The 12,847-nt window shown below is 37.8% G+C and overlaps 1 protein-coding gene across 2 annotated transcripts in view; it reads right to left on the reverse strand.

Annotated features, from left to right (window-relative positions):
• Positions 1–7,854: 7,854 nt before the first annotated feature.
• LOC136293443 (receptor activity-modifying protein 3-like) overlaps positions 7,855–12,847 on the reverse strand; it is a 47,830-nt gene continuing 42,837 nt past the window's right edge. For both annotated transcript variants that reach the window (XM_066190232.1, XM_066190242.1), the window contains exon 4: positions 7,855–9,327. In XM_066190232.1, the coding sequence (XP_066046329.1) occupies positions 9,072–9,327 (256 nt within the window). In that variant the 3' untranslated portion in view covers positions 7,855–9,071. The remainder of the gene's footprint in view (positions 9,328–12,847) is intronic.

Genomic DNA, 12,847 nt, shown 5'->3' on the forward strand with positions numbered 1-12,847 from the left:
TGAAGATTAACCCCATTAAAGGAGACTGTTAACACAGGTACATGCTGTGGTCCAAAAGGAAAGTTCTTGTTCTTTGAATTCTCCGGACTCTAGTCCTTTTCATTGGATTCAAAGGAATTTGAGCCCAACAGAAAGCATGCACTGCTCTACTTCTTACCACACTTTTCCCTGAAACTTCTCATCCTGGCAACTGGAGTGATATTAACTGCATAAAAAAGGACACCTTGTGTCTCTAGACAGAGATCTGACCCTTTTTGTTACTCCTCTGAGAGCTAGGGAGTCCAACTCTGATTTCTTACCATAGAGTACACTGGCAGAAATTTATCATGTTCATAACACTCTATAAATACAATTAGAGAATGTAAAGCAGAGTTTGGACCTATACAATTAACCCACTCTAACCTAGTGAAATCAAAAACTTTCACATTTGGGAGCCTGAAGTGAGACACCCAAGTTAAAGCTAACTTGATTTTTAAGTACAGAGAAACTGCAATTCTTAACCAGCCTCTGTTTCAACTGCTGATAATGTTGTACTCCCAACACAAAAAAGCATCATCTTTCAATTGTACTTCTCTAGACTTAGGATTTCACTTCAATTCAATAGACATTCTGTGGTTAAAACTGTAATACCACATATAACATTAGACTGATCAATGATATTTGAGGGGGAAAAAAGCGACAACACAAAAACAAAAACAAAACAAAAACAAAAACAAAAACAAAAACAAAACAAAAACAAAAAGAAACAAACAAAAAAACCCCAAAGGAAACAAAAAAATCTGCACAAAAAAAACACGAACAAAAAAGACTGATGAGCAATGTAGCAATGTCAGTTTTTCAACACAGAATTAACTGCTTTATGGTCTCTAGAACACACATTCGTTAAGTTGCACTGTTTTATAAATTTTACTTGATTAGCTGTGCTTCTTCTCTTGAATTTCATGTTCTTAAACTTCTGGAAGCCAGGGCAACTAAACGTAGCAATCCATAGCAGGGCAAAAACATTCGACAGACTCAAATCAAACAAGTTAACATTTGGGAAACTTCAGCAGCTGACGCAGATCTACGTCTTTGCCTGTCCAAGCATTCATCTAACTGTATTCCTGCCCTTTACCAGGGTTTGGGTTTCATTCTTTCGTGAAAACCTCAACTGGCATCATAAACTATCGTATTGGACCCTTATGTAAGTAGATACTATAATGTTGATTTTCCCTCAGCAAAACTCTCCTGTTTCATTACTACACTTTTGCAGTATTAGAAGTATTTGTGACCTGTTGCTGCCCTTGATTTGTATTACTAAACTGTTACCCTAGAGTATACACTGACAGTACTGCCCATTACACAAAACACCGTATCTTTCAGTCTCATAATCTACCACAGTATGCAGCCAGAGTCAGAAGCATTTTCCTTCACTTTTTTGCAGATAAATAAAAATAATTTCATAATTATTTCAGACTATATACAGCATGCAGATGGAGTGGATCCAGTGATCAATCACCACATCTGAAGTACGGAAATTATGAATAATGGTTTGATTTTCTTATGCTCTTTTTGGGAAAAGAAAGTGTAGGTAGTAGATTTGTCAAAGTATTTCGCGTTAAGTATTAAGGCTTTAGCTATTAAAAAGAACTGCCAGTTCTGCTAGTTTGCTCAAGAAAGTACTCCTAAAACATGTTATTTTGGCTAGTAAAACCAAGTTGTTGAAAGACCAAAAAAAACCAGACTGCAGATATTCTGCCAACGTGATTGTCAAATACTGGTGTTTCACCAAATGTTTTAAAAAATAGTTATCATGCCTAGATTAATTCCTAAAAATTTGCTAGCAGATCTCTTCACTTTAAAATAAACTGGGATAAATTAGGCAGTCCAAGAGAACAGGGATTCACTCTCTGCTGACAGGAGAATTCATTACAACCACCTCATAAATGTTATACCCTAAGCATGTATCACTCACTCCTTACACACTCAAACTCACGGGAGTGAGTTTATTCAAAATCCCAGCATGGGGATCCCAGTACACAGGTCTCTAAGATGCCGATCATATAAAGTTTCTATAAACTGTGATCTCAACTACTAATAGCTGCCCTTAAAAAGTCTTCCCCCCTTTGCAAAACCACAGCAAACTCAAGTCTTTCCAAGTGAGGCTTTTCAGTCTGCAGAGTGAGTCCAGAGAGCCCCAAACAGCGCTCTACTACAGTGCTCTACTAGGAGTAAGAAAGTTTCCTTTCTAATCTGATTTAGCTATTGTCGTGAGTTTTGTAAAGAACATGTTATTCTATTCCATCTGGGTGGAGCAGAATTGTTTATCTTTGCCCTAATGGGTCAGTGTCGCTTATCAGATGGTAGAGTGCTACATATCTCTCTTCATTGTTTCACTACTCCCATGGGAATATCTTCTGCTAATGGACCATTAAGAGCTCATCAATGACATGACACATTACATTGTACTATTGTAAGATGCTCCACACAGGGAGGAGGAGCCAAACCATCTTAACCTAGATAAAAAGGAGCCACAGTGACACTAAGTATCCAGTTTTCCACCGAATCCCTGGAGAAAGACCGGACCCAACTCACCATTACTGGACCCTTTTTCTTCAACGGGACCATCTCTACTCCAACAGAACCACATCTGCAACTCCAGGAGGGCTTACTTTGGACTGCTTCCAACACCCTGACCAACAGGGTGCCAGGTTGTATTTCTGACTCTGTCAGGGTATTCTAGGATTTCCTGTTTGTTTATTTGCTTGCTTATTCTTCTGTACTACAACATCTGTATTTTTATATCCCTAGTAAAGAACTGCTATACTAATTCCCAAAAACTTTTCCTGACAGCCTTTTAATTGCAAAATTATAATAATTTGAAAAAGGGGGTAGGGGCTTACATTTCAAGGGAGACTCCAACTCTCCCTGGCAGATACCTGTCTATCTAAACCAAGACAGCTATTCCTTCAGGTCTGCTGGCTCAGACTGTGACCCTGACACAAATGTGTCCAATATTTTCATCAAAAATAAACCAGAGAGCAAGGCACCAGTTGTTTGTGTTAATACCTTCACGCCTTTGAAAAAGTATCCATGCTGATCTTAAAGAAAGTAATGTAATTTTATACAAGGTCAAAATTACAAAATAAACCAGAGCAATAAAAAATTTATTTAAATAAATTGGCAAAACTCTTGATACTTCATAAAATAATTTGGCTTTTTTTCCCCCTACCCTTCTCTCTTCATTCAGCTTAAAATTCCTGCAAAGGGCAGGGACCAACTTAAAAATCAAGTGTAACTTTGCATGCATTATTTTACCTAGAAGTGAATATTTAGTTTAATTAGATTTCTACAGCTCACTCAGGTCCAGACCTCATTGCAGTCATTTGAAATAAGCATGACTGAACGTGCTATTGCTTTCAAATTTAGTTCCTATCCAAGTTCCTAAGAAAACAACCTGTTCATTCAATTTTCATGAAAGACATTTCTTTGCTTTTACAACAATTGACCAATATTATCTATCAAAATCTGAATACTTTGGTGTTACAGAAGTCTGACCAGACACAGGCAGGCTCCGAGACTGATATCAGTTGATCTCTCCAAGTGTCTTGGTTCTAATGAAGCTCGGCTCTGTGCTCAAATGTGCCTCCAATGGCTTCTCATGCACATAAACCAGTGGGATTTCCTCTTTGCAGTGACAGGAACCCATATAGCTTTTTCTTGCTTATACAGGATTTCTTTATCCATCAAAGTTTGAACAGATATACCCCTCACACTCAGTCATGGAGTCTCTATAATGTATACAGCAACGATTAGCAGGAAAATAGCAGCACATTCCCCTTGCAGTTATGTTACAGTCCTGTTGAAGAGTAGGGAGAAATAAGGTATATATTTACATATTTAATTAGTTTTTCTCCAGTTGTTTTTGAATTACAAGCTAAGGATTTTTTTATGAGGTGAGCAACTAAATGTATCATAACTTCCTAGGATTTAAAGTAAATTGTGTCAGTGGAATTATCTGTGTTCCTACCCACTGTCTCTACACCTGTGCAGCTCCCTGGTTGTGCTCTCCAAGAATACTTCAGTTAGCTTCCAAGTCATTCAACATATTTCACTTTTACGCAGCTATGTGCTAAAAAGCTTTGACTTTGTCATTCTGAATCTTTAATGGTATTGAAACTCTCAGGCAAAAGTTGCATTCTCCTGCTTTTCTGAGCAGCAGGAGAATGAAGATGACAAAAGACCCATATTAATGTTAATCATAGATGAGAAATACAATGGCATTTTTCAGAAATATAGGGCTCTACTTTAACAGGCACAGGATCCTTATTTCCCTCTTCTAGCCCATTAATTTTAAAAAATTAGTAACTGCAAATAACAACAACAAAAAAAACTAGCCAAATGGACTGAATGAGGAAAATTCTGTATTTCCCATTGGTTTTCTAATTGCTGTTGTTTCCAATCATTATATTGTTGTAAATAAGTTCTACAATTTAGTATTCTTTAAGCAACTTGTGATCATTCACTTCCTTATGCTTATAGCATCCTTCCAAGATTATTCCCTACTCAGACACCGCACTGAAGAACAGACATCTGAGGTACCTGGGTGCACGATTAACATTCTCTATAATTTAGATTTCTACTACATTGTAGCTGAGGCTACAGTGAAACTGTCACTAGGATTCACGGTTCTTTGAGAGCATTTTGACCATTAATCTCACCAAAACCAAGTCTCCCTTAGAATGTGATGAAAACGAAGCATGAGACCCTATTCTCCTGCAGATATCTACAACCTAGATATAAACACTTGAAAAAAATATCCCACCATGAAAGATTTAGACAGAACTCAGTTATATCTGAATGTTAAATCTTAGGGAGTAATTCCAGCTATGCTGCTGCCATCCCTGCAAATTCAAAAAAACCCCCAGTAGTCTGGTAGTCTTGTCTGTATATACACACTGCCAGGAAACTATACAAAGACACATCTTCTATCATCTCATCTGAAGCTGTCTCCATTCCAGCACTCAGGCCATTACATCAGCGATGGTTTCTGCACAAGGCAAAAAAGGCATGTCGCTCAAAGCCGAGAATGGTACCGTGCTGATGTGTCTCCAGACACTTCAGAGCAGAGGTAGCTCTCGCAGCCAGCTCTAAGAAGGGTGGTACCTCGATACTGCCTGTGACCACCTGGCCCTGCCTCCACTCCCTGAGTATTTTGGCACAGTTGGTGTTGACAGATTATGCCTATTATGCACCATTATTATTTGTGTCCTTTCAAAATATTCTGCTGAGAGTTTAGCCAAAGACAAAGCAGTAGGCTCAATGCTCCTCAGATTTCCTACTGTGAAGATATTTTGCTTTTCTTACCAAATCCAGAGAGCTATTTGAGGGTCTCAGCTTCTTACTTCAAAATTCTGTTAGAGTAGCAGAAGCAGACTCTTTAACTAAAATTCAATAGCTTTTTCTATGTCCACTTCTGAGTATTAAGACACCACTGCATGCTCATAGGTATTTTTGTCAAAGCACATAGAGAGCTCCATTCTTCTTGTATTCAGAAGCAGTGACAGTCACTAACGGCCCTTATCCTTCCAAACCACCCATGAGTTAAAAAAATAAAATGTTTTTCTTTTCCTCCTATGGAACTCAGACTTTGCAAATACAACTCAGGACCTTTCATTTTCTGAAATAACCTCATGCTTTTGATGATCAAGGCTTAAGCAAAATAATGTCCAGCACTGCAACATTACATCTTGCTGCCTTGCAAAATTCATACTTACTTCAGTTTCTAAAAGAGTCAATGTATTGGAGCAGGTGGACACCTGCTGCCAGGACCCACACACGACATTTAGACAGGAAGAGGCATCACCTACACCAGACAAAAATGGGGACACCTGTTGAGCATTTCTGTAAATTCATCTGGATGCCCAGTCCATGTAGAAGAGCACTTACACCACATACATTCATTTAATTGTAGGGATGCCAGAAATGAAAGAGGCTGTTGATTCCTTCTGCATGAACATTGGACAGACACAGACAGCATGCAGGATTTCCTCACCATTCCTCACCAATGCCCCATGGGATATTTGCGACTAACCTGCTTATGGTGAGGTCATACTCCTGAAAGAAAGTACCAAATTTTTTAGTGTTCTTGACCATGTTTGTCCTTGCCCTGAAGGAGCTGTTCCTCCTTTGGCCTCCTGCTATTTTTCTTGAAAGAGATGACAGTCCTCTCTGCCTTTGTCTTGATCCCGCTAGTCATCATCTTCTTCTGTTAATTTCTTTGCTGAAGCTCTTACACCCCATGGAAATACACACTTCCACAGTTGTTACTGAATGCAAAAAATCCCACAACTCACAGCAATGTCAGCCATCTGTCACTTCTCTTTTGGCCTAAATATTGCTGGGGATCAACCACTGTTCCAGTTCTAGGAAGGATTTTGAGCAAATTATTTTCTTTCTTTTTGAATATCTTTATTCCTGAGACTCTGTTGTGATGTCAAGTTAATTTGCAATTAATGAATGAGCCAGACTCTTGGTACCAGATGTGATTTTCTTGCAATGGAAACAGGCTTTGGGGGAGAGGTAGCAAGGTCCATGCAGCAGGAATTAACCACTAACTCTCATCAACACATAGTACAACTTATGTCAAAAGATTCAACAATTATCATGCTGAGTCCCTATAATGTACACAACTGTTAAGAACTAACTACTGCAGCTTCTTTTTTCCTAAAATCTCTATAAATATTTCTCATATTTAAACTACTGAGACTACATTAAATAATCAGTGTTGTTTCCCATGCACTGTTTCAGCTTCTCTGCCCTTCTTCAGCTATATAAAAAGTAAATGAAGATCACACTTGGATGAGGAAGACACACAACAATGATTAAATTTTCACCTTGAAAGCACAGACTAGTGTCAGAATCCTCTACACCTACTCCACAGCACATGAAGTAAAATCTACTATTTCTATTTCTTTGGATCTTGCATTTTTAATGTCTATTTGAACTACAGACTTTAAACATGGCATTCTTTTAAAGACCACAGTACACATCTGGTGGTATGAAGTCATCAAGCTTTCTTCTCCACTTAGTGCCCAGGCATTTTATAAATTAAGCTTATGAAGTAAGCTGACTGATATTTCTCAGGTGAACTGTTCATTAGGCAAACATGATTTCAAATGAGTCAGAAACAGTCCAGAATTTTCCCCAAACACAACAATTACGTTGAAATGAATGTGTTTTTTTAAAAGCCAAAATTTTTGTTATGTGGTTTCCAAACCAAAGTTTTGAAACTTGCCTTGAAGCTTGCTGAAGTTTAAGTAAATGAGGATTAAACTAAAACTCCATACAGAATACAAGATTATTTGGCTTTGGCCACACAAAATGCTTAACCAAACAATATTTTGGATAAAATGAAAGGGTTGGGCATTTTAACTGACCACTAGTTTTGGTGGTCCAATGCATTTTAATACAGAAAATAACAGTTAAACAGAAAATTACACTGAATTGCTTAATACATTATTTCATTCTTCTTTTTTACAAAGAGCAATTTCTGCTAGCATATAGAGAATTAGGAAGAGTCTTGGAAAAACACACAAGAAACGCTTTTGAAATTGAATCATTCCAACATCAGAGTAATGAAAAAACAAGTTGGTGCCTTCAACCCTTGTGAAAGGATGTGAAAACAAACCAATACAGCTTATTGGAGTTTATTTATCTCTGTACAATGTACATAGATAACTAATCTAGTAAATTGAATACTTCTAATTTGATTCAAGAATGGAAATGCTTTTAATATTCACAGACCTAAGTCTCAAGCATGGACCCAGAATCTTAAAGGAGAAAATCTAACTATAAAATATAAAACACAATTACTTGGCCAGTCAACTGTATTTTATTTGTGTGCATAAGGTACGGAAAAATGAAAAGTCACTTGTAACAGACATTGCACGCTTGTCATAGAAGAACACTGGACTGAAAGGCATGTTGTGAAAGGAAGGTTTACAACACAGAGAAGTTCTTTTGTATTGAACATATGATCTTTATTTCAACTATTACATAACTTTATAGAATAAGATTTCTTCTCTTTCCCTCTACTTCTATTCCAAGTTTTGATGTTCATACTTTACCACACTCTTCACAGGACAAAGAATTATTTATGTACAATACTCTGAAAGGCACCTCAATCAACATGACACCTTTATATTTATTTGTAAGATATCACTTGCACAAGTTGAAGTGAGAGTGGGGACTATACAGTGAACACAAGTCATCAAGAATAGTAATTATAAAAGAGGAAAAATAAAGAGTCTGGCATATGAAAGTTTCTTCATTACTTCTTAGTGTTATTTATAATCAGCCAATTTCCTCTCACATTTTCCAGCTCTGTAAACTTAGAGCTGTACATCCTCCCAGAGTATGTTAGTAAGACATACAATTCTAAGCAGCCATGCTTAAAGGAATTTTATAAACTATTTTATAACGTGGCATGATAATTTCCCTATGCAGATAGTCATTGGACACATAAATTGTTTCTTTGCCAGAACAATACTTCCCAGTTTTGATAATGATGATTTTGACTAACTTCTAGGAAAAGCTGCCACCTGGTTACATCCATAATCAATTCCTTTGCCAGTGTCAAACCCTCCAAGTCACAGGGTTCACAGATGAAAACCTTGAGTGTACTGCACAAAACCTCAAGAGATAACACTTCCCCCACAGTCAGTATTACACACATACAGCTTTGCAAAACTTTACCAGCCACCTTTATCCACAGGAAAGTAACTTTACAACTTTTGCAGACAAGAGGTCCACCTGCCTGGAAACTCTCCTGTTTCTGGGAGCTGCCTGTAAATAACATGCTGATGAGGTTCATTGGAAGTAGAGTTTTCCACCAGCAACACTCATGGTCAAGACAAAAGAAGTGACTTGAGGCAGCAGCAGATGGCAGCTTTTCATTCACAAGAGAATCTCAGTATCTCTCTGGATCCATTTCAGCAGATCTGAAATCTTTATGCCATGTTCCTCTCTTCATCCTCCTTTCTTAGTGTTTAGGGAAGAAAGAAATGCAGAAAAAGAAAGACCAGAAGAATTTATACCAGGATATCACTTCTTTTGCTGCACCATACTACCAGTGTTATCATGGCACATGTCAACATGACTGGGATCAAGATCAGTGTTATGAGAATTTCATCCGGTGGATCTTCCCAGTGAACCTTTTCTGATGTACAGTTTGAAAAGAATTGTTTATGAATTCCAGTGATAAAGCCTTCTGCAAGGGGGTTTGGCCAAAAGCAACTTGCATTGTTGGCTTCACGTTCTGTGCACTGGGTAAAGTTGTCATAATACCTGGGAAAAGAAGAAAATTAAGAGAAGTTGAAATAGAATGTATATGCATATTACACTTAGAGAAGGCTACAGAGGGTGCCATATGAAATCTCTGAGAGTGCGTCTATCATGTAGGTACTCCACTGAAGGGACCTCTAATGGAAGCTGTGGCTACTTGCTACACAGTGAGGCAGAAGGAGAACTGACTCACACGTACTAATGCAACTGAGAGACTTCATGTGAAGTTCTGAGATCCCAAACGGACAATAGTCAAACCCTGACTACAGCCAGGACCTCCTAATGCCACTAAAGTACAAATAGAACTCCCTCACTAGAGACATTTACAGATTCTTTTAAAAACATGCACACAAATGTGCCAAGAACAGCACATTTTGAACAAAGTATGGATATTTCATGCCTCAACTGCAACTGGACGTGACATTGTGGTGAAAATTATGATGTGACACTAGGACTGAACCACAACATGCAGTACTGTGTAAAAACTTTGGTTCTGTTGCAGTCTCATGCAGTAAGAAAATAACGGGAAAATAAACACACAGAAAGTTAGCTTTTGACAAAATTCCTCTTCTTTCCAACTCCAGCAAATGCCAGCAGGGAATAAACAAATAATTTCTAATTACTTGTTTGCTTGTGAAAGGCTGGGAATTCCTTGTAATCCTTAACATGTGATTTCAATGCTGCATGTGCTAAGATTTACTTGTCCAGGAATAACTTATATTTATGAGAATTGGCTACCCCTCAGGAAAAAAAAAGGAAACAATAAGCCTAAATGAGTAATCATATGGGTTTTGTGGTGTTAAGCTGAAGAAATTCAGGAAGTGAATGGGTATGGAGGGAGGAGATCAGAAATTAGGAAGATGAAGAGTGTCTGGTCAGTGCATGAATAGGGCAAGAAATAAGGAAGCTGAATTATTATCTGTTGCATTTATTTTAGTCCTGCATGACTCATTAAACTCACTTCAAAGAGGAATTAAATAGAGACAGCAAAAATCCACATGACACCTCCAGGGACAGCATCCTGTTATACCATCTGAAGACCCTACAGTCTCCCTTACAGATCATATAAATACGGTAACTCCTGATGAATGACTCATTCTGACATTAAGTTCTACAGAGGACTAATGTTGACTCAAACCTTTGCTGTTAAAGAAGAGACATTCAGTGTCTGAGCCAAGACTGAAGTCTACTGTCTACTGTCTGTCTGTCAGTGGAAATCTCTGCCTGCCCATGCTACAAACACACAGGTTGGGAACATAGCCTGCTAAGCATCTGAATTGTCATGTCTGTGCTCACAGGAAAAGAAAAAGCCTCACAGAAAGGCCCTTCTGCAAGTTCCTCACAGTTCTCATTCTCAAGGAGTTTGAGCCAATACTGCCTCATTCATAAACACATACACTGGACAATCTAACACCAAACTCTGGCACGAAGAGGCATATATGCACAATGTATGTGTAGCAGATATAGGCTGTAATTGAATCACCCAGACTGGGCCTCATCCTGAGGCCTGTAGGAGTTAGTGGCATAGGTAGAAATTCAGTGCCAAGAGTGTGGGGCAGTTAGAATTACAACTTAAGGTGTTAGCAAGGGTCAGAGGGTTTTACAGTAGTTAGCAAGTACAGTAATTAGTGTGGACACAGTAGCTGCCTTAGGAGTTTATTAAGCATTAAGTGTTTACATTCTTCCCTGTGCTCTATGCCAATGAGAATACACCTGTAACTATAAACTATGTAGACTGTATAAAACCTGCCATCTTACACAGAATAAACAGAGAACATAGCATTGATCATATTGACTGGACCTGCGTTTTTGCTTTCGCCCGAACTCCCCGTTTATTTTAGAGTCACCTTGCTATTTGTATGTATATTTTAAGCAAAGCAACTAGAAAGGAAGCTTTTGTGACATCAGCAACCACAAGAAAACAACAGGAAATAAGCTAAAAATAAAATACAAATACCAGCTGTTTGCTATTTTAATAGTATCATTCTTCTGTGCGACCTGATGACATACAGTCTTTATGTCCTTGGACTAAATTAGAAGCTGAAGATGTCTAGTTGAATGTGGGAGATAGAGTCTCAGAGGACCTGAAGAGCAATGAGTCTGAAGGCAAGGCTACAAGGTTCAGCAGGCTACAATGCAGAGATGGAGGAGCATCCAGCTGCCCAGACAGATCAGTGTCCCACCTGGCACAGACACTAGGTAAGACTTCAGAATGCTGGACTCTGCTCCAGCCTGCTCTGGGCCACACTCTCATGAGCACCCTTGTGCCATCAATGGCTACTGTTACAGCCACCTCAGTAAGAAAACCAACAATAAATCCAGGAGATTTCTGCACAAAAATACCCTAAGTTCAAAGATGATAGAATTATTTTTATTAATAATTATAATTATTTTTGATTAATTGATGTATCAATATAATTATTTTTGATTAATTCATTACATAATTCTATTTGATGAGATAATTATTTTTCCTCTGTGTTTAAAATCCTATAGAAAATTCCATGTTATACCAAGAATTCTGTAGATTTTTTTTAAATGTTAGATGGTGTGAACAAAAATATTTCCCACTGATTTTGGATTGGAAATACAACACAGCTAGAAAATGTGGGTTAAGTGTGTCCAGAAGGCCAGATAAAAATAACTTGTGACATACACTGTATTTGAAATACTGAATCCTTAAAAGCCAAAGTAGAATAAAAATATTATCCTAGTAGTTGGAATTCCTAATAATTTTTCCTTAAAACCTTCTCTCATGAAAAGAAAGAAAGAAAGAAAGAAAGAAAGAAAGAAAGAAAGAAAGAAAGAAAGAAAGAAAGAAAGAAAGAAAAAAAAAAAGCTACCTGCACTATAACTCTCAGTTCACACAATTGTGAGAAGGTACATAAAGGAAAATCTCAGCTGGAGAATTGTATGTCTGCCTGTCAAGCTGAATTCACTTAAATATTTATGTAGTTTAGTAATTTAGAGTTTATGCACTGCAATAGAAAATTCATATTAAGAAAAAAGATCCTCTGCATGGCACTGTGGAGCAGCTGCCTCAGAAGGGAGCAACCGCATCCTCATTACCACAGCATGGATATTCTTGTAGCTGATCAATTGGTTTGCAAATTGTTGGGCTTTTTTAAGAGGGAGATGGGGGTAAATAGATATTTAATTCCAGTTCAATTCTCCAATGCTTAGTTCTTTTATGTCTTTTGTAATTCTCTTTATTCAAATAGTAAAGGCTGGAATAGGGAACCTTTTCACTCTGTGTAACAAAATGGCAATGACAAAGATGTCCTGGCCTCTGACTGGAGATACTTCAAGAGAAGTGCATTAAAGTTACACAACCTGTGAAAGGAAAGAACAAGAAATCATAGTTTCCACTTAATCCCAGAACAAATAACTGGAGAGCACATTGGAGCTCAAGCTCCTTCACCTCTCAGATTATAAAAGGGTGTGGGAACATTCTTATTCTTTGTGCTGAGAAACATTTTCATCTCTTTCAGGCTAGCTACAAGGTACATAGGTAGTACTCAAGAAA

Source organism: Chamaea fasciata, unplaced genomic scaffold (assembly GCF_029207755.1).
Source record: "Chamaea fasciata isolate MVZ Bird 193981 ecotype frontalis unplaced genomic scaffold, bChaFas1.0.hap1 SCAF_1, whole genome shotgun sequence".
Lineage (NCBI taxonomy): Eukaryota > Metazoa > Chordata > Aves > Passeriformes > Sylviidae > Chamaea > Chamaea fasciata.